Source organism: Chelon labrosus (genome assembly GCF_963514085.1).
Source record: "Chelon labrosus genome assembly, chromosome: 19".
Lineage (NCBI taxonomy): Eukaryota > Metazoa > Chordata > Actinopteri > Mugiliformes > Mugilidae > Chelon > Chelon labrosus.
In genome coordinates, this window is record NC_140352.1 from 13,624,087 (window position 1) to 13,648,904 (window position 24,818).

The 24,818-nt window shown below is 44.3% G+C and overlaps 1 protein-coding gene across 8 annotated transcripts in view; it reads right to left on the reverse strand.

The window, feature by feature from the left end:
- Positions 1–143: 143 nt before the first annotated feature.
- LOC311504406 (KAT8 regulatory NSL complex subunit 1-like) overlaps positions 144–24,818 on the reverse strand; it is a 29,223-nt gene continuing 4,548 nt past the window's right edge. For 3 of the 8 annotated variants that reach the window (XM_084567454.1, XM_084567455.1, XM_084567453.1), the window contains 14 exons: positions 21,031–22,498; positions 13,108–13,249; positions 12,914–12,997; positions 11,196–11,305; positions 9,839–9,980; positions 8,450–8,612; positions 7,978–8,133; positions 6,479–6,715; positions 6,234–6,388; positions 3,742–3,866; positions 3,594–3,651; positions 2,781–2,893; positions 2,434–2,686; positions 144–1,754 (listed from right to left, as the gene is read on the reverse strand). In XM_084567454.1, coding sequence (XP_084423580.1) covers positions 1,539–1,754; positions 2,434–2,686; positions 2,781–2,893; positions 3,594–3,651; positions 3,742–3,866; positions 6,234–6,388; positions 6,479–6,715; positions 7,978–8,133; positions 8,450–8,612; positions 9,839–9,980; positions 11,196–11,305; positions 12,914–12,997; positions 13,108–13,249; positions 21,031–22,430 — 3,354 coding nt within the window. In that variant the 5' untranslated portion in view covers positions 22,431–22,498 and the 3' untranslated portion in view covers positions 144–1,538. The remainder of the gene's footprint in view (positions 1,755–2,433; positions 2,687–2,780; positions 2,894–3,593; positions 3,652–3,741; positions 3,867–6,233; positions 6,389–6,478; positions 6,716–7,977; positions 8,134–8,449; positions 8,613–9,838; positions 9,981–11,195; positions 11,306–12,913; positions 12,998–13,107; positions 13,250–21,030; positions 22,499–24,818) is intronic. The other 5 variants (XR_014699625.1, XM_084567457.1, XM_084567456.1 and 2 more) reach the window with 5 other exon arrangements.

A 24,818-nucleotide genomic window follows, 5' to 3' on the forward strand; every position in this document is an offset into this window, starting at 1 on the left:
TTTTTTTTCCTCTTTATTGGTCGAAGCAGTTCATAATAACATCCAGACTGTGTATTTTGTCGGCATAGAGTGTCTGGATGTAAACACACACGTCTGATCATTAAATCGTTTCAGACCTGAATGACTTGAAGCAGAACACCACGTCCAAGTTAAACATAAATGTTTTTAATGGTACTATTTACAAAAAGAAAAAACGATTGATTAGGTTAACTGCTGCAACAATCGAACAGGTACATTGACATCTTGCTTTAACTACAAAAGAAAAACAAAACGAAAAAAAAAAATATATATAACAGTGACCGAACAGCTGTGGCATAAAAAGATGTAAATGAAAACAACCATAGATTTTTTTGCATAGCGATTAGTTACTGAAGGTGGAGGAGGGTGGTGGAGGTGGTGGAGGAGGGGTCGGGGCAGAGATGGTGTGAAACAGAATCCAGTCAGGAAGTGAAACTACTGAAGAGCAGAAAATATTCCCTTGAAGAACCTGAGCTCAGGGTGGCGTCGAGCTGCTACATCTGAAATGTTTGGGTTTTTATTTTCTAAAGTGAAATCAGCTGTTTTACCCTTTTGTCTTAATTAAGTGAAAGTCTTTCTTTGTGCTGTCGTTTATTTTTTCTACTTATTTATTTTTTTCACCACCAGCATGCAGCAGCGTTTTCTGTCGGGCAAGTGCTAAAACAAACGCACCGCTCGCCCGTCCGTCCGTCGCCCTCTGTGACTCTGAATCCTAACTGAGGAGGAGACCGTGAGGCGAGACGGGAGCTCGTAACGTAAAGGAATGATCGACTATTAATTAAAAAAAAAAGAAACAAAGTGAAGAATGTGTCACGCTGGAACAGACAGATAAAACAAACAGAAAGAGACATGTCAGGAATGGAAAAAAAAACAAAACAAACAAATAAAGCAAACCAACAAAACCGGACTTGGCAGTCGGAGAAGTGCTCTGGTGATTTCAGGCGACCTCTAGAGGGAGGAGGAGGGAACCACATCTCAAATGTACCTGTTTATTTGGATGGGGGGGGGTTTGTGGAGAAGGAGGAGAAAGAGGGGGAGGTGGGGTATTTTTTCTTGTTTTGTTATTTGTCACTCCACTAAAAATGTACATGGGAATTACAAGCAAACTATAGAAAACACCCTTTGGCCATATTTTGAGGAGTCCGCTACATAGTGCGCTACGAGTGTACACGCGACATATGAAACACCACTAAGCCCCCATGTACATTGTTTAGCCTACTACACAAATCCTTTTTTTTCTCCCTATCGTGTTGTTTTATACTTTTTTTTTGTTTGTTTTACATTTAATGTTTTTATTTTTTTTCCTGTGACAAAAACAAGTGTAGGGAAAGGCTTCTATCTCCATAAATGTTCACTAAAAACTGTGAAAAGTATTAGACTGATGTTTGAATATCAAACAACAGGAACCCATTTAATACCTTATTCTGCGTAGAGGTTCTGCTTGTTAATGCCAGAGAGGAGCTGTGTGTGTGTGTTTGTGGGTGTGGGGGGTGTGTGTGTGTGTGTGTGTGGGGGGGGGTTCATCGGTGGGCGGAGGCCTTGTGTTTGGGGCCGGCGGCGGGGTCGTCGTCGCACGGCGGCTCCGCGTCGTCTGAATCCAGGCGTCCGTAGGCCGTCGCTCGACAACCTGAGATGCTGCGCATTCTGGGCCTGATGTGGAGGTCGCTCTCGGCCTCGGGCTCCGGGGCGGGGTCTTCTGGCAGGGGGAAGCAGCGGCGCTCCCACGGCGCCACCGTCTGGGAGACAGAAAAGCACTATGTTTAAAATGTGATGATTAAAAGCAGCTGAAGTACAGAGAAAGAGGACAAAGGACAGTCATTCTGTAACGGGAACAGAAGAGTAGTGGAAGACGACAGCAAAATGCATTCTGGGATACCTGGCTGTACCAAGTTACCTCCAGATGTGTCCCACCTGTTTTATTGAGGACACATCTGGAGGCAACTTGTGTGGAATGGGAACAGTAACGGAGGAAAAACTAACTTCCAGAGAAGGTTACAGAGTTTATGGAGTTGGACGACCAAACTTTTCTAGAGTAGAGAAGACAGGTTTTCCTGGAGCTAAGGTACGAGCTACCCTCTCTACACTACGTTAACTATGACAGCTCTGTTTATCAGTTTAGAGGGTTCAGGAGTCTTGTGGCGTCCCGGCTGCTGACACAGGGACTGTATTTAGTTATTAGCTTTGTGTCAAGGTGGTCACCACAGCTCAGAGGAGAGAGTTACAGAGAGACACACTGGAGCTTAGACGTCTCAGTCTGAGGTGGAGTCATCTAAAAGAAATCCCATTACAGCCTCTAATGTCTCATTTAAAACACCAAACAAAACTATGTCAACCATCTTGTCTGCTTGACACGTCCTCAGAAGACACATTTAAATGATAAATGAGATGATATAACGTGGAGTCCAGGCTACGTACCCGTTCTTCGAAGGTGAAGTCTGGCGTTGAGCACCGCGTGTCCTCACTAGACAGCAGTCGGTGGGAGTCCCTGGAGCAGGGTGTGTGGGGGTTGGAGGTGGTGTCAGGGCTGGCTGGACTCATGGGCGACGGCACGTGGCTGTAGTCGTGGAGCATGGGGCAGTGGCCCGGGTCTGGGGACGCGGGCTGAGGGGTCGGAGGGTTTGTCCCGCACAGCAGCGGCGTGGTCCGACCGTCGACGGATTTGTACGACCTGAGGAGAGGGGGGGGGGGGGGGGGGGGGACGCAGGCGTGAGTGTGAAGCTGGACGGTCACACCGGGGAAGTTAGAGAGTGTGTGACACTCACCTGCTGCCTCTCCTCTTAGCCGGAGCCAGAGCCATCCAAGACCAGCGGGAGCGCTCCTGGTCCTCGTAGGGCTGATGGAGCTGGATGAAGGCGGCGTCTGTGAGGTCCTCCACCTGCAAGACGCACACCGTCAGGACTGGGGAGCAGCGCTGGGTGTCGCTACTGACTTTGATCTTTGTTTTTACACTCAAGCTCTAATGTACTGAGCAAGATTACCAACATTTCTGCCTTTCAGGATCTCTACAGTTAAATTCTTTAATAAGAGAGCTACTTCAAGTTCATTTCACCACATTAAGTATGAAGGACGTCAAGGAGAGATGACGGGGACGAGATTTATATCCCGTCCTGAAACCTAAAACCGCTTCTCTAACTGCTACTCCACAGCTCCCACTACAGAGCTGGGGAGGCAACATTAATACCATGTATGTTAAATAATGTTAATTAATAATTAATAAAAGTGAATGACACGTTAATCTTTAATAGGACTAATTAAATTAATGTCCACATGTGAGTCTTCTATCAGGTTTGAACCAGCAGAGCTCAGGGTGTCCAGTCTGTTGCAGACTAAAAGACACATTTCACATCTTTAGCAGATTTAACATCAATATTTTACCTCATTTAATATATGAAAAAGGGAACAAAATGAATTTTAGTGTTTGGTAATATTGGTTATGAGTTGCCCTCCTTCTGTTTTTCAAAGGTCATAAACACATTTGTTCTTGTGGGAGTCTGATGTTTGACCACCAGGTGTCACTGTTCTCTCTCTGCCACAGTCTGATGCTTGACTCCTTGAGGAGCGTCACCAACACTCACCTCCCGTTCGTTCTCCTCTTCAGTTATGGACTGTGAGAAGATGTCCACAGATCGCCAACTACACGCACAGAAACAATATTTAATTATTTTTTTTATTATATATTAATCACAGTCATTAAAGACGATGAAGAGGGCCGACGGTCTTCACCTGGGTGTCAGGATCTCCTTGTACTGCAGCTTCTCCACTCTGGTGGTGGCGGCCACGGACATGGGGATCACGATGTTGTTGATGTCGAAGGAGCTTTCGCCTCGCCGCCTCTTGATTGGCTGCTGCTGGGGGAACAAACGCGGCCGTACACGGTTACAACACGCTGCAGGACTGCGTCAATAAACAGCATTTAAATGGCGTCCTCATGAGGTGTGGTTGATTATGATCATTACATGGATGCCGTCCAGATCACGCTCCTCTATCGGTACACTCGCATAAAACCAGTTTTCTTGATCATCTCTAAGTGACACAGATACCTCAATGAGCTGCTGTGTTTCATGTCAGCAGTACGTCCAGTAGACGTCGTTACACTATTTTAAATCCAATCAAATCAAAGAGTTGCGTCGTCTGGAGACTGCAGCAGCAGACGTTGTAACAAGAGGACGCAGGAAATAACTTTTTTATGAATCAATATCAGCTCTTTTACATTGAGACTGATGTGAAAAGATTTTTTTTAAACCCAGCCTGTAGTAAAACCCAAACTGAACCTGTATGCAAATGATTTCAAGTCTGACTCCACAGCAGCTGGCCTCATCTTCACCAACTGTTCTATTTTTTTCTGCTTCAGTGACAATAAGAATTTAAATAAACTCAAAACAAATCAAGTTTCAGTTTCTAGTTCTCACTGATATGACATGAAAGTTCATTGGGTACACTAGTGGTAGTAACAGTGACAGTAACAGCAGTCCTGCACTAAATCTCTTCATGACGGCTGTGGTATTTAACATTAAAAACAACCTATTAGTCTGAACTAGGGCTGGATGATATACCCAGTGTTTCATGTAATGAAAGTACACCAATCAGTAGGTCTCCCTTGTGCCTCCAAAACAATTGTGACTCATCAGACATGGTCTATCTGAGGGTGTCCTGTGGTGTCTGGCAACAGGATGTTGTTAGTGGAGGTTTTTTGGGTCCTATGGGTTGAGGGGAGGGGCCTCTGTGGATCATCCCACAGATACTTGATCAGTTTGGGATCTAGTGAATTTGGAGGCCAGGTCAACACCTTGTGCTGTTTTTGTGTGTGTGTCTGTGTCATGCTGCATCCTGCTGGGGATGTCTGCTGTCATCAAGGAGTGTCGTTGCTATGGGGTGTCCAAAAGCTTCCCGGCAGAACATTGCATTGTCACAAGATGGTCAATGTGATTTACTTCTCCTGTCAGTGGTCATAATGTTAGGCTTCACCTGTGTATAGTTCATGTGTTTGTTCTGTCACCAGAAGACAGTGAGATGCGACACATCCGGCAAAAATCGAAAAGCAATTTCAAAACTGCAGAGTGATTAACCGCCTTAAAACCGTGAGTAGCACTAGTGACACGTCTTCCTGTTACTTTGACACTCAGTGGGCTAGGCTAAATAACAGAAGCACTTTTAATTCGATCCAGTTTAACAGCACTACAAACTACATCCTCCACAATGATGATCCAGTGGAATTACCACCTTTCTGACACTGATTCAACATCAACTGAGTATAAGAACAGTCATGAAGGAATGTATATTCATTCAGAAACACTCAGTTATATTCGGTTCATGACGAAGACTTCTTCCTTTCACTACTTCCTGTAACCTAAACACTTTCTGTCTGAAGTCTGACTAGGTCGAAAGGAACCGTTTCCTTAAAATGGAACTCTGCACTTCCTGTTAGCGATAGCATGCTAGCAGTGTTAGCTTCTAGCTGCAGGATATGAAATGTGTTGCGTCTGCAGCTTTAAAAGCCAACAATGTAAGGCTTTGTCCGCTGACGGCTCAATAAAGGTTATTCAAACAAGACGGTTGACCACAGTGGCACTTTGTGTTTTATTGCTGGATTACAAGTTAACTGTGAGTCTGTGTGTCTTTGTATTAAACAGTTAACAACTAGAGTAGGCTCACTGTTGAGCAACAAAACTCCTGATTCCTTTTGTCTGCTTAAAACCAACCATGAAGCTAATTCCATTGAAACGTGGCAGGACACCAGAGGGGAACAAACTGAACCTCCCTACACAACACTTAGAGGAAAATGCTCTCAGGGAGGATGAAATTAAAGCAAGATCATGTCCTAGCTTGACATGCACGTAGCCCAGAAAATGACGCCGACCACAACGGCTGCTCCAAAAATGCATTTTCTTCCTCGACTCTCGGCGAACGGACAGAAAACTCTCCTTCCTCATACACACCATCTACTCTGACGTTTTCTGTTGCAGTGATTTCAGCTGTAAAACATTTATTAACTACAACTACAACATGAGCCGCTCAGTTTGAAGAACACAGAGGATAATTACAGACCCAGCGTACAAGTATAAATGCATAAAAATGGCGCAGATAAACTGAGCTCATCTTTGGTTCAAGATGCATGAATGTAAACTGTGCAACACATCAAATCAAAGCAGCTGATTGTGCCGACGCCATCTTCAGCTAATAATCCGACAAACAACTGTGATCTGGCGTGTGCTTACAGGTGTGCTCGGGACGCCCTGGCTGCTGGGGCCCAGCGGTGTGGAGTTCTCTGAGGACGTGGACAGCTGGCGGGTTAGAGGGCTGTGGAGGGACGAGTGCATGTTTGCCAGAGTCGGACAGGAGCTGCTCGAGTCCAGGAAGAGTTTAGGGGACGCTGGAGGACGAGAGAGAGAGAGAGAAAGAGAGTCAGGCTAAGAATCCTAGGACGTTAAAAGACAATAATTCGTCCTGCAGATTGTCTCACTTCTTGAAGACTCACAGTCGGCTCTGTCCAGTGAGTGCTCTCTTAATCTCTTGCGGCTGTAGTTCTTGTCGTACGGCCCTAACGGCGTGGAGAGCGCCTGCAGCCGCTCCGTCTTGCACACGGCCTGGCCTTCGAGCCTGGCTGTGCTCAGTACGCTGGTGCTGCTGCTGCCGCCGCCACCCGCACTGCCGTCCACCGTCCTCGGCTTCTCAGTGCGGTTCTTATAGTGACCCAGTCCTGCAACACCAGGAGACAGGCAGGTAAGATACCACATGGATTTCACAGTTTAAATACTTGACATGGGTTAGAGGGGTGTTCACACATTCACACATTTGAGAGGCAACTGGCAACTAAACTATTTATCCCTGAACTCTAACAATAAATCCGTATTAAACTCAATCGATTAAAGCGACTAATTCTGAGTAACATCAGCACGTCTCCTCTTGTGTTTCTGGGAAGCGTGTCTGTGCCATTATGAAATCGAACCGTGACACAAATGAAAATGACCTGAACACAGCGGTGTGACTGTTTCACAATAATAAGCTGACCTTTAACAACGAAACGCCCTCTTTCACAGTTTCCTGGGATTAAAGTACACTCACCGGCCACTTTATTAGGCACACCTTTCATTTTAGTACCGGTTGGACACCTTTTTCTCTTCAGAACTGCCTTAATTCTTCTTTTCATTAACTCAACAAAGGGTAAACTAGGCTACGTGGGCCAATCCAGGCATTTTTAAAATAATCTGATCGGGATCAGGCTTCAGCCAAGGCAGATCTTTTCTTGCTATTTACTGTAGCTCTGCCATAAATCAAAACCACATCCCTGTAGCATCGACATGTCTTCTTTTACTTCTGTTTTACTTCCGGTTAGCTACCATCAAAGTCACTAAAGTCACTAAACAGAATTCATTGAGTCCACTCAGGCAAAGGTTGCACCCAAACAACAACAAACACTGAACGCTGCATTTGAAAGAAGAGAAATGTCTCCTGTAGACAGCCTCAAGGGAAAAAAACCTACCAGAGAGGGTTACAGAGTTTACGGCGTTGGATGACCAGAACATTTCTGGAGTAGAGGACACAGGTTTTCTGGAGCCAAGGTACGAGCTACCCTCTCTACACTACATTAACTCTGACAGCTCTGTTTATTGAATGTGAATCCAGTTGCATTTAAGAGACTAGAGGGAACATAAGAAATTATTCTCTAGGGGAGAAAACTTTGTTTATTTGAGATCGGAACAGGACTTGGATCGGCTGATACTCAATATTAAAAGGCTAAAAAACTTGATCTCGTCATCTCTATTTGAAATATTCCTTATAGCGTCACACAGTTGCTGCAGATTAAAAGCAGCTGAACAGGTGTAGCTTATAAAGTGGCCAGTTAGTGTGTGTATAAATATATATATCCCGTCTCGACCCAATTTTAGACATTTCAGAGACATTTGAGGACTTCCAGACAAGCGTTTAAAGGTTTTATGACTTGAGGACATTTGTACTCACTGACTGCCATGAGCGAGTTGGTGAACTTGTGTTTCTCTTTGGACGAGGACAGCTTGTGTTTGAGCGAGAGCTTCTTCAGTGGTTTGCTCCTCTCCAGCGACTTGGTCTGCCACTGGCTCTTCATCACCTGCTGCAGACGTAAGCCTATACAAACATCTGAGGAGGAAACAAAATCGACACTTTATGAGGACACTGAACACGCCAGACTCTTCAGATTTGTAGTGTACAACTCATAATAAGCCAGAGGCAATCTAATATAAGCGCCATCTCGGCTGTAAATACAATTAGACATGAATTTTGTGAATTTTATGACACAGGCAGCAAAGCATTTTTAGATGAATAGATTGTCTCAGGGGCTGGAAACATTTTAAGAATTTCCTGTGGAGTCATCTCGCTCTACACCCGCTCCTTCTTCGTCTTCCCCTCTACATGCAAAGCAGGAAATGACTGCACAAACATCTCCAGCACTGACCGTCAGGGAAGGAGAGGATGGGGTGGACGCCAAGATCCAGCCTTGACAGGCGCTCCAGGGTGGGCTGCTCCAGAGCGTCCTCTCTGGGGGTGGGCCAGCCACCGCACATCACACAGCTGGGGTTGACCCTGCAGTTACACTGGATACAGCTGCTCCTCTGGGCCTGCACAGCATGTAAAGACAAACACGACGACGTGATTCAACCGCTTCACCAGAAAGTAAGGGACTGGGCATCGGTTTATATTTCCTGAATGGATTCGATTCAATTTAATATCAATTCACTAAGAAACATATCAGTTTCAAAACAGTTTTGCTTAGTTAACAGGGCTCGGCTGGAGAGGAAAAAATGGATTTAAAAAGTATGATAACAGAGAAGTGCTGGACAAAAGCAAAGACACATGAAAGATGTTAAACTAGAGGGAAAATACTGTGGAAATACCACAGATCTCTGAAACCACTGACGTTAGTGTGGTGAAAATCCCTTTCATAACCAAGGATAAAAACGTTTAGAAACTGAAATCTATCTAAATGAGTCGATATCGAATAGAACAGAGAGATATCAATTCATAAAACTAATGTCGTCACTGGTTTCAGAGAGTTGTCAGATCTTTTGTTCAGCTCTGTCCTTGTACTTTTAAAATCCAGTCAGCTTTCAGTCCTGACGGTGCCCTCAGAGCTGGAGCTCCTGTCATGTTTTAGATCTCTCTCACATGTCGACTAATCTTGAGACCAGTCTTGTGAGACCGCAGTGAGATTTTTAACGCGAGGATGTAGGAAAAGGAATTTATTTTAAAAAACTGTTCTGAGGATTTTATGATTTGATATCGGCTCTTTCAAATGAAGACAGATTTGAATCGGAAAATCAATCTATTAATCAGTGGAGAAATGAAACGGACCACAGAGGTGAGTCACACCAGAAAACAGTTTGCTCTTTGAAGTACCTTAAATGGTTGCTGCCAAAATGCAAAGTAAACGCAATTAAATGAACTTAAATCAATCAACAGTAGAACAGATTGGGGACAATGTGACTCTATATCTGTACGTATAAATGTTAGAACACAAGAATTAAGCACAACAATCTGCCCACGTTTTTGTTTCCACCACTAAAGCTTGTGAGTCGTCACATGGGTGAATACTCCTATTCATCTAGCACTGGAGGAAAATGGCCTACTTTTTATAAGTAAGCCAGCCGGCCGTCTCCTTCAGTCAGTTGTTCAGTTACAACCTCAAGAGTTAATCAGCGTAAACACACAAGATGTTGTGTAAGAATAAACGTCCATTCATTGCTCCCAAATGGCTTTTTTGCACAAGCCGATCCTCCCCGTCCCTTCAAAACATCTCCTTTGTTATTTAGCCTTGCATTAAGCAAATTCACGCTGTAAAACTCACCTTGCCGTTAAGGTTGGGCACAGTGCTGGGCTGAATGAGCCGCCTCCGTCGGCAGCTGACGAGCGGTCGCGTGCGCGCGGCCACGCACGTGCTGTCGTAGGCCGACGGCTGCTGGTGCTTGGAGTCTGCACTCTCTGCCATCCTGTCACAAAAGAGAGCAAGTCAAGAGATATTAGCACATACAGATCCACGTATAAAAAGCTTATAAATGACGGCAATGATAAAATACTGATATGTAGACGTGTGCACTTTCTCATTGTATAATTATTCTATTGCCGTCACTTCAATGAAACCTGTTATCTTAAACCTATACTCACTTGACAGCTTATTATGACCAATATTCAAAATAATGTACTAAAGCTTCTCTTCCTGAAGGTTCTCGCTTTTGTTTAAAGTAATTTACAGAGCTGTTGTGTTGTCAGTATGGAGACCATGACATATATCATAGAACAAGCTGATGTCTCTCTCACTCACAGAAAGCAAAGAAAAAACTCTGTTAATAAAGACACTGGTCATAACTGAGGATATACAATTTAAATTTGCACCCACTTGCCAGTTTATTAGGTACACTAGTGAAAACATTCTAATATAACAGCCCTGCGCTGAACTGTGTCTTCATGGAGGATCTAGTATTCAGCATTTTATCATTTGAAATCACAGAGAGAGAGAGCTGTTGATTCAACTGTGTTTTCGTAGTGGAGGCGGTGGTTTATAGTACTATTGAAATGTATTGTTTGACATCTTAGTCAGAGGGCTAGGCTAAATAACAAAAACACTTAATTTAATCCAGTTTAACAGCACCACAAACTACATCCTCCAAAACAGTCATCCACTGGAATAACCACCTTTGACACGGTTTTAACGTAAACTGAACATTAGAGGAGTCACACTGTCGTACCTAATGTTTCGGCAAGTGATTTATCTTTTCTTTTAATGAATATGTGCGTCACTATTCCCTCTATTGATCCTACAGTGGGGAAGTGTACAGCATAACAGCAACCAGGGATTATCATATCCTAAAAGTCAGGAAGCAGTTAAATAAACTACTTGTTGTTGACAGCCTTCAAGACCTTCAGTTTGCATTTAAAACCAAAAAGTAGAAACGATTATGAAACGATTTGCTAAATTAAAAAAAAACATTTTCCAAAGCTGAAATTTTGACACCACAGGAAAAGCCCAGACAGATTTCATAAAGCAGACCTGCTGCAGAAAAGCTCTTTTTCTTTCTTAACTGATAAGAAGCAAAACATCAGCATCTCTTCAAAATGATTCTTATGAAGAACTCTCCTCTCGTGTTTCTCAGAAACCCGACCGCCCTTCTGGGAACCCGACATGAGGTAATGATTAGCAGCCGTACCTGCTGAGGACGCCGTTAACCGGCTGCCCGTTCTGACCTTTCCAAGGGCCCGGCTCTGTGCTGGTGACGTGGGCGGGGCCTGTGTGCTCCAGCCGTTCGGAGCCGATGTCCTGCGTGGACAGATAAGACAGAACCAGTGAGACTACACCTCGTGGTAAACTGGCACAAGAGCGCAGGCTGACCAACAGCACTTAGTCGAACGGGATATTTAAGGAAACGACAGAACAGACAGAAAAAATCATCCCGGTCCCGTGGCATTGAATTATTCAGTTTAAAACCGTGAGAGAGGCCGGGCGCTCCCGAAGCTTTAAACCTGCTGAGGGCGGCTTCTTTACAAGCTTTTTACTCACAAATGAACACAGCTCTGTGCTTTCAATCTAACCTAAATCTTCATTTCATTTCACTTATTCCACACTTGTCCATCCCACGATTTTTACGACTTTTATTCTGCACATTATTGTCGTTTCAAATCAATCGAAACTTCCCAGCAAAGACACAAAGCCCGAAGAATTTAATAAGGTTAAAGTGAAAGCTGACTGTAGGACTAAAACATGCTGAAAATGTAAACAACTATGATTAGAGGCCACGCTGTTGCAGGCGTCCACATTTGACAATCATTTATATAAACAATTTAAACAAATCCAAAGAGACAGACTCATCCTGCCGTCACTTAGAAATAATTTGGATATGAAAGCAGAAGGGGGCTTATGACACAGCTCTATTTTTCACCTTCATTCAGACATGAGGCACACATACAAAAAGCATTGTTTCCTGTGGACACTTAGAAATTTCATTTCCGCCTTTGATTTGCAAGAACAAACAATATGAAAGATTACCAGGAACAAAGCTGAGTTTACAGGAGAGTTGGACAAACATTTCCCACCAATAAAACATCCAACACTGACACAATAAAAGTGGTGGGATCAAATATGGACTCCATACATTTCCTGTAATGTATAATTAATATTATTACACATTTATATGGACTCTAGTATTTCACTGATAACCAGAATAAAACTTCCTCATTCACAACACACTGATCAGACGGAGTCAGTCGGACGTAGAGGCCTGGCGTAAACCTTTTATCATCTGATCTCCTATCAACCATGTAAACACTTGATCTGCTGGTTTCTCTCCGGTTGGAATAAATTCATTCTTTCCGAGCGTGTTTGCGCCACACGGGACAAACATCAGGCGACACGTTTCCAGGATGGACAACAACCAGTTATTCAAAAAGGTTTTTGAAAGGATGAACGAACCTGAAATCCACGTGGGAAGGATATCTTCTGAAGTTGAGATCTTTATATTTCCAGCAGACATGACACTTCACAGCAGCATGCTTTGCTCATTACTCCAGAACTTGATTTATTTATATAGTTATGTTCTTCCAGATTAAGGTTTTACATAAAGATGCTTCCATCGGCATCCCCAATAAAATTATATCTCAGCCTGTGAGTGCTATTAAAAAGAAACTATGCCTTGTTTGAGTGAGAGGTCCTAAACAAATCAGTGGTAAACTCCTAAATGACCCTAGCCCTCTGCAGAAACCCGAGCAGACCGCCATGTTTCAGATAACACAAATATCTGATCAGATCATTTTATCTGGCGTCCATGTAAAAACTTCAGTGTCCATGTAAACGTAGCCACTGATGATTTATTTACACTTAAGGTTAACATTTCAAGCACAACGATACAGAATATGAAAAGCGCTACGGTACCTGAGTATTTACAAGCTCTGGCTTCATCTCTGTCCCGCCTGAAAGCAGAGCATTAGGGGCAATACCTCCCAACTCTACAGAGCCCTGTGGAAGTAAGAGACGGAGTGTGCTACTTCCATGACAAAACGTAAATAGAGGAGTAAAAGTTAGACCGCCCCCCCCGTGGAGAGACGAGCCGTCACGGGCGCACTGACCTTGCTGGCTCGGATCTGTCTGTAGATGTCGGTCTGTTGTCGGATGCGGTACTCCAAGTCCGAGATGTGGGCCTGGAGCCAGTTCCAGTGGCTGATGATGGCAGCTCTCTCCACGGTGTAGCGGCTCTCCGCCCGCTTCCATCTGAGGGGGACAAAACGCAGAGAGTGAGCGATTGTTTTAAGGTGGACAGGCGAGACTGAACGAAAGTCAAACGTGACCCCAACGGATGCAATGATTAAAAACAGTGAGCTGATCATATAGAGCATTTCCCCTGTCAGACTGCAGAGGTCAGTGAATCAGCATTACACGATGGCAGCTGCAGGAAAAGCATTACAGTCAAAAACTATACCATTAGACGAGCATTAGAAACGTAGGGGAAATAAAAAAAAACAGGGCTTTTTGATTCCACTGATATATTACACAGTAAGGAGTGACTTTGAGTTGAAAGCAGAGTACTCCATTTTACCAGTATGACACACAGAATGGGCATTTCAAAGGCAGACATGAGAGGAAAATGTCTGCTCTCGCACCGCGCAGCAGCGACCACAGGGGGCGCAGTTTCGCCACAATACAGGCCGCAGCGGCTGAACAATGAAAATAATGACTCAGATGGCAGACAAAGATAGACCTTGCACTCCTCTTGTGTTTCCTCCTCCCCACACCCCATCTCTGTTTTCAATTTTCAGAGCACCACCAGGTCGGAGGGAATCAGGGAGAGGCAGGCTACTGCTGAGGGGGGGGGGGAGAGACGAGGAAGGGAAGGGAGAGGGGAGCAGAACAGAACGAGGACGAGGAATGGGAAGCTCTGGCAGTCTGAAGAGGAACAGACGGGCTTTAAAAGCAATCTTACAGGCCACAATGTGCTGGAGGGGGTGGGGCTGGGTCAGGAAACAGCAGACATTGGGATAACCAATAATCCAACCAGGAAGCCGGTCTTATTGTGGGGAAGGAGTGGACGCGGACATCAGCCACGCCACCGACCGCTGCAATCAAAGACGTCTTGAGTCGTTCCTTCCACCTTAAGCTGACACATTTGACAATCCATGGCTTGTTCACTGCAACAACAGCATCAAGGACACTGCTGCAAACACAGCTGCAGTGTTTCCTGCTTGTAGCATTTCCTCTTGCTCTTCTAACAGACTCAATCCTGCCTCGGCACAGATACACAAACGTGCGTCGTTCACAAACACCGCAGCAGCACCCCCCTGAGCGCGCCCTGGGACTGGTGCAGCCGATCAATGCACTGGCGCTTCATTTGCATGAGTCCCTGTGGAGGCTCGCCTTAAAACAACACTGGTGGCACATAAGAGCATGTTAAAGCACTTCACAAATGGACGTGTGTGTGTGGTAATGATTCACCGAGAGGTGGGTGGGCAAAGCTGATCTACCAAAGCTAGGTCTAATGCTCCTGAGGTGGAAATGGAAAATGATCTCAAAGAGATTTATTCTAAAGGCCAGAAAAGCAGGCCTGGTACGGAGAAGTTTAAGGAGAATCGGTGGATCTAGTCTTCCTGTCGTCTCACACGGACCAATTTAAATGTGTTTAATTAAAACGAGTCAATAACTGCCGGGTCAAAATGGAAAATGGGTGTGGTAGCAGATAATAATGAACGGGATGCAGGAAGAACTAAAATACGAACAGAGGCCATCACAAGACCAATGACCTCAATCGTCAAGAGTGACGGAAGAGGATGGGGAGGAGGAGGGGTCGGCTAAACAGCGCCGAGAAAAAAACTCCACCACCCCCTCCACTCTAACCAGGACATATTTTCCTCCCCCTCCTCCCACAGACATACACACAAAGCACCAGCGGCGATCACTACTACTACCACCACCGCCGCCACCGCCGCCGTTTTCTGGCTGTCAGCACATTCTCCATTGTGGTGCTTCTCTGGATGCAGCACATACGTTACGCTGGGTGACCCTATACCATACCGACCCTCCCAAAAACAAAACAAAAAAACAACATGGCCGCTCAAAAACTAGTCAAATTCCATCCTATGACAACAACGTTTCTCAGCAAGAAGCTTTAATTGTCACATACAAGCAGATATTCCAATTTACACCTTATTCTTTAAACTCTACTCCATGGCTGCATCATTATTTACACAATATACTGTATATAAGAATTAGGGCTGGACCATATATTGACTATATAGTTTTTAAGATGTACCGATTTAGTTTCATACTAGATATACATATGATAAAAGTGCATCGCTTGTATCGATATAGTTTGGTTGCGCCAAACCTATTATTCTTAGAGAGCTGCCAAGTTCCCCTACTTCTCCTCTCTCAACTTCACTTCTCTTTAGCCCAGCCCGTCTCCCTCTCTGAATACGCCCCTCCCCTCAGAGCTCACTCACTCACTCGTCTCACATGCAGCGACAGCAACACAGACGGGAATCAAGCTACAGCAGAGGAGCTGACTGGTAAAAAAAGAAATTCAGATTTAAAGTGTCAGATGAACAACCGAGGAACGTATTCTGTAGAGAACACAAGTTGCTGAAGCACAACTTCTTTTTTTCCCAACCATTTACAACAACGCTAAAGTGCCGTGTGTTAACGTGCGTGCTGCAACCCGGACCAGGAAGCCTTCCCAGCCACCTGCCCCAAAACAAACCATGTCACAGAACTCATACCTCTGTGTTTTTCCCTATGAAAGAAAGCGTGAGATAGGTCTGTTTGCATTTGATCAATTGCGCACCTGTATTAAGAGTACACCGAGTACAGCTGAGTTTTGTTGTGCAGGCGTAGTGTTTATTTTATTCAAAGTGGATGTTTGTTGAATATATGCCAGAAATAGATGTTTATAGCCATAGTCAGTCAGTACAACAGGCTTTAACTTCAAACTGTCTTTGTTATTGTTTAAGTACTGAGATATATATATATATATATATATATATATCTCTCTCTCTCTCTCAATATGGCTACGGTATGATTTGAAATATTGTGGCCCGTATCGTTCAACCCTAATAAGAATATATTAATACAAGGAGGAGTGATGACATTTTTCAAAAAGCGACATGACTCAAATCTTCTGTTGGGCAACTTGGTCTCTGGGAAAACCAAGATCCTTTTGCAATACATCTCACTTCAAAACCTACTCTAGCTGTAACAATAATTGTTTTACCTATGGGAACTTGCGTTTTTGCAGTCTCTGACACTTCTGTTACCAAAAAAAAGAAAACTTCACACAGATAGTTTTTACTTTCAGTTACAAGTTCATCTTTCATCCGTATGTTTTCGCTCATTAAAGACGGATTTATGGTTCGTCCAAACTGCACGTGAGCCCAGTCAGATAAGCGTCCCACATCTTTCAGATCCTGGACAGAGGTTGTTCCCGATTATCTGCAGCTTTCCCCAACATCTGCACCTACTTTTATGCCGAGATTGGCCATCTATTTTGGACTCGAGAGGAGCCGGGAACTGAGCTTTTTCTTCTTCATGCAACACAATCGAGAGATCTTTTTGAAAATGTGTACCTATTCCCTGTCTAAAGGATATCTCTGCTCCCCCCACTGCTGCTTCTTCTTAGTCCACCTTTCTGTGAAGACTGCTTGGAGCGATTATAAACACGTTTGATGTCCCACACAGCAACTTCCTCGTTTTGGGAATGTTGTGCCACAACCTTTAGGTGCAGCTGCTTGATAACAATGTCTATATTTTCCTTGCGATGACGTGAACGGTAAGGGGTCTCCGAACCTGGCCAGCTTAGATGCCACGAAAGTTCAAGGCTGCAGACGTGGATTAGATAGAAATGAAAGATTATAAAATGCTGTTAAAACAAACAGAAAAATAAGTTGCAATGTATTGAGCAAAGAATGCGAGAGAAAACCAATATACTACCACTTCATACCACCTCAAAACACAACAAACAATACTAATAATTCCTTCATCTCCACTGTATTGAGGCAGTGTATTGAAAACAGTGCCTCCTTGTACAATAATCTGACAAGAATATAGCTAAAGCTAAACAAAGACTTGTTTTTCTCCATATGAAACTAAATAAAAACCACTTTGCAATTACGCTTCACAAACCAGTCAGTCATCATTCATGCTCTGCAAGAACAGGGGAATGAAAGCAGCAGCTGTCGTTTTAATTTCTTTGTTCTCTAGAGTCAAGGGTTTTCAAATGCATTAAAAGAGCTGAAAACTGTTGAGATAAAACGAGTCTGAAAACGGTTTTATTTCTCTGTTTAGTTCTGGCTGGCTGGGTGGGAGGGTGGGTGGCGTTTCTCTGGACAGCTGGTTACACTCGTCTTTTACAGGAAGAAGCTGCTCGGGAGCCGGGATCGTGAACAAGGCCGGCCGGCCGACAGGACAGGGTGTGGGGCAGGAAAAAGTAGAGAGGGCAAACAGAGCCGGAGAGAGAGAGAGCTGCAGCAGTCATTACATAAAAGGGGGGGGGGGTTATGTAACGCCTGTGGGTTCGCGTTGAGGAACTCAGGTCGAGCTAAACACATCCAGATGTGTCAAGCAGGACAGAACCCTACACAAGCACTCATATATGTGACTACACATGCACTGAGAAATGAAAGGAAGGGGGAAAAAACACAGCCAAGCCCCTCAGACTGCAGAGTAATGCTGAGCTATAAGCTTGAAAGGCACACTGTAGTCTCAGCCAACCTAGTTACCCTAATTCACGAGCAGCAGGCAGACAGACAGGCATTTAAACTGCCCTATTGCATAAAGATCATTTGAGCATTTGATCATCCAGCCACAGTTTTATCATTCGACAGATAAAAGCCTCCAAACCTGCTGGTCAGATCACTAAACTGCAGACATTTTCATTGTTCCGTCTATGAGCCATTATGTAAGATGTGAGATTTCCTGATGAGCATTGTTGTTGCCTCAGAAACAAGAAAGCAGTGCCCACTCCTTCCTTAACGCACAACGACCTGCTTAACGTAACGCACCCAAGCCGCTTTTGCAGATAGCGTAAAAAAAAAAAAGACACTCATTTCTGAAGCTGCCTGCATCCCCCCCCCCCCCCCCCCCCAGCGGAGGCCATTATGGACGTCACATTCACAGGCAGACACAGCGGCTGGAGCAGCAAAGGCCCTGCAGCATAAAGCAACAGATGTTGGCCAGCCCCCCCCAATCCGCTAAGATACAGGGAAAACCACGTCTACAGTATAGACAGGGATGACAGGATTAGCCGTAAACAACACACTGCACTCAAACAAGCAAAACCAAATAGGTCATTTTCCACGCTGCTGTCAGCTTAAATAATTGAGGTGCTGCTCCCTGAAGACGACGTCGTCTGTGGCGTTTACTGGTGCGGAGCTGCAAGCCAGTAATTGGTGACTGGGAAAGTTGTTGAAAATGAGCCATTATGTTATATACACACACACTCACACACCTTACTTCCTGGAATGCTTTTAAACAATAAGGTAAGGGTTGGGAGGCAATAACCAGTTTTTTGCTTCTCGGCTGAACGACTACACAATGTGCGTTTGCTTATGAATGCATGGACATCAGTTTTAAACTTACACGTCAGCTTACGCGTAGATTTTTTTGTGCTTACATGTGCTACCAAACATGACTTATTGAAGAGGACACTGAAGTGGTAGTATTTTTCAAATTACACAGGCCAGAGTCACTGTGCTGCCTTCACAAAACATGGCTTCATCTCAGGTTTATAGTTTATAGGAGTTAGAAATAACACTGCTTTGCATAAATCCTGCAGGGAACATCCAAGTTCTTTCTTCTGCTTCTACAGCCGAAGATCAGTGATATTAGCCAAGTGTAAGAACAGCTACACACCAGTGACTACACGTGTTAAATCAGTGGAAAATGTACATGAATTTACAGAGGAGTCAGTGCTTGTAAGCGGTGACTAAGGTTGGAGGAAGTCGGAGCAGGTTCACAATAAAACCCTTATATAAAAGGCTGGCTGCTGGAGAGCTTTAATGGTAGATCAGGAACAAGATGCGTCTTGTTTGCTATAACAGAAGGTGAGCTGCATATCAGGGCGAAAGGCGCACAAAGAAAAGATGATTTTCGTCTTTGTGAAGCCACAGACACCCTGTAATCAGAGCATTTATACTCATGATATTCAACTATTTAACAACAAACAATACATACAACTCTCCACCACGAATTTTCCACTTCCACTTTCTGTCTTCTCTCATTCCTTACCTACTATTAAAAAGAAATACTCCTGATTACAAATAGACTGTAGTAGCTAAAATCAAATAATTGTGGAAAGCACCTAAAACTTTCATTTTCATGTGAACATCTTTCGCTTTCATTATAAAAAGTAAACACATCAGAATATTATAGTAACTAGTAACTTGTATAGTAACTGTAAAGATTAATCTATAGATTCCTGAATAAAAATATTCTTTGAGTACTTAATGTTGAGTAGTTACACCTACTTAATTATGCGGCCAATTATATTCCAACTGTGTTTTGACTGATGAGGATTTGAATAGTAAATCTATCTGTTATTAAATCTGTATACACTAAATGGCAAATTTCAAGTATTTCCTTATGGTAAACAGGCTACACTATTTAAACATAGTCACTCTATTTGATGACCTGAAATCATTTCCCAAATATTGTATTGTACCTTAGCACAGAAGGAAATTATATATATTTTGCAACGTCTACAGAAACATATTGTGTCACAGCAGTTCAATGACCAGCAGTCCTTTTCCATTTATTTATTGCTAGGGTTTTTAAAGCTTCCATGTTGTTTTGAGTACAAAATCACAAACGAAATCCTTGCTAGTTTTGAAAAATAACAGTTTTCCGCATGCTTTAAGCAAATTAAGCATTTCATTGGTGTTATATTGTCATAAAAACTGTAGAAATTTGGGGAAAACACGACTCAAAGACAGGATAAGGCCAACTCAAAACAATCATTCGTCTGCCACCTTTGTTGACATAAACACAGACGTATTTATAATTTAATCTATATGTGAATAAATGCCCCCCAGCTCAGTTCATTCTAGAAAATTACGAGCTATAAATAAACTCAAGAGCTGCTCCAATGGATCCTTTGTTTATCACTAAAGAGTTTTTTTTTTTTTAAAGTACGTTTTCGTATGATTCATGCAACACACACACACACAAGCTTCCTGTTAGGTTATGAAGATATTTGGGTCAAAGGTCTAAAGTCAACACATGAAAGGATAATAAAAATCACTGTTCTCAGCTACTTTGTTAATAATCTACCAAATCCTAAACAGGTCAGTAAGTCCATTAACGTTGCTGCTGAACCACCTGCTCTACTCCTCTTTTCTTCCCCCTTCCCAGCACTAATGACACACAAATGCATACTCTGATGTGAACTTCCCATGGAATACATTTCCAAGCCTCCCCCCATTGAGGTATACCTGACATGAGGACCGGCAGCGTGTTCAAAACACAAAACCCACGCCTTCTGCAAAACCACCGCCGCCGCCGCCGCCCTGACTCTATGTTCCTTCTAGGTTTCAGTTTAAATCAAAACAGCATCTGGCTCTGTGGGTGCTCGCTCCTTCGCTCTGCACATAAACACAGCGTTCAGTTTCAGCCTAAGTCCTCTCAGGAGGAAGCTCTGTATGACGAGAGAGCTTTTTTACTTTTGAGTCAGTTCAAGTCCAGTGCGTTGCGTTCTCCACAGGATACCACCCACACAGCTACACATGCTCCCTGGGCAAAAATGTATCTCTGCCCGTCCCTGGAGTTTGACCTCACCACCACTACAGAGACAGATCAGGCAGTTATAATTGTCATTAGCACCTGCTATGCTGGGTAGCATATTGCAGAGCCTAGAAATACAGGGACTTTCACTGGACAACAGCTCCACACACCATGAGATATGAGTCGTGTGAGTTATTAGAGTGTGGTTTCATTTCTATGGAGGTTTCTTGTGCAATTTAAAAAAAATAAAATAAATTATAACAAGCTATCTCCTGTGCACTTTTACTTACATTTTGACATGTCGCTGCTCAATGTCCACTCTGGACAGCTCCTCCTCCTCCAGGTCAGAGTCACCTCCAGAGCTACTTTCTGTTACGTCTGAGTCAAAGGCGCTTTCTACCGAATGAAGGTTGGCCGATCCGCTTAAATACAGCCTCTCCAACTCCAAGGGCATTGAACCGCTTTTCAGGAAGCGACCCAGGCCGTCTCTGTTGGAAGAGTGACGCCCAGTCCTCCATGCAGCCGTAGGAGTTGCCGCCTCCGATTTGCGGTTACCGGCTAGTAGTCTGCTGAGAGCCGAGTCCAAGAAGCCGCCCAGCTGCTGTTGAATGTGTCGCTCCACCTGCTTGGCCTGTACCACCTGAAGACGTTTGCGCAGGCGCCGTAGCCGGCTTTCGATCTCAGCTTGGCGGCTGCTGTTGAGGAGGGTGCGCTCTCTGACATGAGCATCAAGGCTGTCCAAGGAAGAAGTACAGGGTAGAGGAGGCTGTGGTGCAGGTGTACAAAGCGGGGAGCTCTGCTGGCTGCTACCTGGTCTCTCCCTATCAGAACCCTGTGGCTGACTGTTAGGCGTGTGTGAATCAGCCTCCTCCAAATTAACTTGTTCAGTGGGGTTAGGGTTGTCATGGGTAAAAGGGGAAAGTGCAGCAGGCTGGAGCACTGGCGGTTCAAGGTTTTTTCCATCTGTATTTTGAGAAACCCCAGAGGAATGCTTCTGTTTTAGGGTTCCTTTCACCGGGATGTGCCCTGATAAAGTTGCCGTCAAGGTCTCAGAGTCCAAGGGCAGGTTCTGGGACTGAGAGTCTGTGGCGGCAGATGGCTTGTCACCATTCACTGTGACCACACAGCCAGACCCAGACATAGTGGCCAGCTTCTTGGCCAGGCCATTGACAGGTGCCATGGGCTGGCCGCTCCCGTTAGTGCTGCCACTCATGAGGCTTTTGAGCTGGCCGCCAGAGAGTTCAATCGCCTGCCTCTTCCTCAGGAGGAAGTCTCCTCCGCCGTTGAGCAGGGAGTTGGGCAGTATCCTGTGGCCTTTCAACACAGACTGTTTGATGAGGACTCCTTGCAGCTTGATCGACTCCTTAGCTGAAGGGACAGGTGTCACATCAGAGTATAGGTAAGAAGCCACCAGTGGCTGGAGTTTGCCAAGGGCCGAGGCCTGGGACACAGAGTCGGTTTGGGGCTGCTGCTGCTGCTGTTCCTGGTCGCTGCCGCAAAAGTCGAGGGGGCAGTCTTCGGAGGTGGCCTTGCACTTGGCGGGGCCGCTGCTGTGGATGAGGATGTTGCTGGCGTTACCGTTGTTCTCTGCACTGGCCGGTGAGAGACTTGAGGATGGGGCAGCCAGTTTGAAGCGGATGTGGTGAGCTTCGGCTGGGGCGTCGGTGAGAGCGGGCGCCATCGCAGCCATGCAGTGCAGAGGGACGGGCACCGCGGCCTGCTCCACACCACCCGCTTACTGCCCCACCTGAGGACAGCCTGGAGAGTAGAGACAAAAAGAGAGGAAGCAAGAAACACCGTTAAACAATGTAGTCAAAAGAATAAAATCATTAATAAAAACCTTCAATTAATGTGATTTCGAATGGGCGCCATGCTCCAAGACTTTTAGTACTTGTAATGATGCTGCACTGTTACGGAGTATCTGACAATAAAGAATCTTGAATATGCTAGGTGGTGTGACAGTGAACTGGGTGGAGATATTTTCCCAAACAAAGTTAAACAGACACTACCTACAGCATGTGCAAATAATTTAATTCCCAAGCGCTCATAATTATCAAGACAGAAATAAAATAAGAGGTGATGATAACATCTGTTTGCTCTGTGACCATGTGGACAAAAAAAAACATCCTTTGACAGAAGCAAACAAACAAAAACACATTTTACGATTGCTCCATTGTTGCTTGAGTTGTTCATAACTGGAAAACAATGTGAAAGCCAGCTGTACTTGTATATACTTCAAAACAAAACAAATCCTTGCACTACGGGTTCTGTAGGATTTCACAGCCAGTGGAAAATTACTGACCACCACTTAGAAATAAAAGTAGCATTTTCTAAATATTTGCCACCAAACGTAGTCAATGTAAACGCACTAATATGAGCGCTCAACGTCCCAAGTCCTATATTTATACGCAAAGGTGGAAACCTAAAGTAAATGCCTCTGGAAAAATAGAGTTAATGGCCTAAACAAATGAAGTGCTGACTGATATTTTGTTGACAGACCGGCTGCAAGTGTTACTAAAAATGATCCTGGAGACGAGAGGCACCGAGGCGAGTGAGGAGAGCCTCCGAGATGATCTGATGCATTCTTAATCTTATCGTTCACTTATCTAACTCCATATATGTTGTGATCACCGGTAATTTATCTACAGAGGCGCACATCCAGTAAACACACAGGCATTAATGACTTGCACTGACCTTGGGGAGTGGGACGGTAACGATACAGAAAGAACAAGAGCAGACATTTGAGCTAAATCCCAGGACAACAAATAACTCCCACTACGCCCATGCCCGTGTGAACAAACCTTCACTGTGGATTACTTACAAGGCTCCTCTTTAAAGAATACGCTTTGATACTCGTTTCTGACGAGGGGGACAAACAGAAAAAAGCCAATGCAAATTACTCAAACCCCACTGCCCTACATGTGCCATGGTAAGTCACTATGCATAAGGGTTCCTCACAGGCGGTGTAAGTAGGTGGATTTAGGCCCTAGCATTAGCCTAAAGCACATGATGTCATCCTGGCTATGTTCTTATGTCATTTCCAGCTAAACCCTCCTCAATTTACCAAGTAATAAGAACAAAAAAATGATTCTCTGCAAGGAGAAAACCACTCCTGGCAAGCTGAGGCATTGCTCTATGGTTAACGTGTATTTTTATGCTGCCAGACGGTGCATCCGTGTGAAGTTTTTAAAAAAAAAAAAACAAAAAAAAAATAAAACGCCTCTCTTCAAATATAAAAAGGGAGATAAAAGCGAGCTGCATCTCAGCGTTATCGTCTGCAGGCTCAGATGAATGGGGGGCTCAGTATTTCACCGCAGTTTCTAGTCAGCGCGCACTACGCCATGTTGGTATTTCCGAAGCAGATTATGCAATTCATCTACCCTAAAAACCGCCCATTCCGCTCCAAACACACCGAACGAGTTCGCGCTGCGCCCTGCAAATTAAATAACCACCAACATCAAAAAAAAATTAAATAAATAAATAAAAAATGCACCGCTACAATCCACGTACAATTTGCGCAACAGCATTTTTTTTTTTTTTTACGCACCGCCTGGCTAGAGATGCGCCATCCACATCCTAAATGTTAGCCAACCATAACACCAAAATGTCTTCCTGGTGTTTACAAAAGTACGAAAAATAGGGTTTTTTTTTTTTACATGATCAATCCTCCATTAGCTTCAGCGGACACCAGATCAGTGAGAGGGGCCGTAGCACTGAGACGTGTCAGTAACAATATAAATAAATAAAAATAATAACAATCAGGCGTCAAAAACTACCAGCAGCGGACAGACAAGATAGATATCTCTGCCATCGGCTATGCTGCGTGCAAATTTACAGCGCTTCGCTTCTGGTTAGCGTTAGCTCAGGAGGGGGAAAGCTGCTGATGCAAGAAACACAACCTGCTGGCAAGCTAGCGTGCAATAGTCTCATAAGCCAGCTGCAGTGAAACGCTACCTACCTCCAATAGGTTATGGATTTATTCTGCAGCTTTAGCAATTTACTAGTTTATGGCTACAAAAAAAAAATAGCCACCTTTGAGCTACCAGATTAGCAAGCTGCTACCCTGACGCGCACCCAG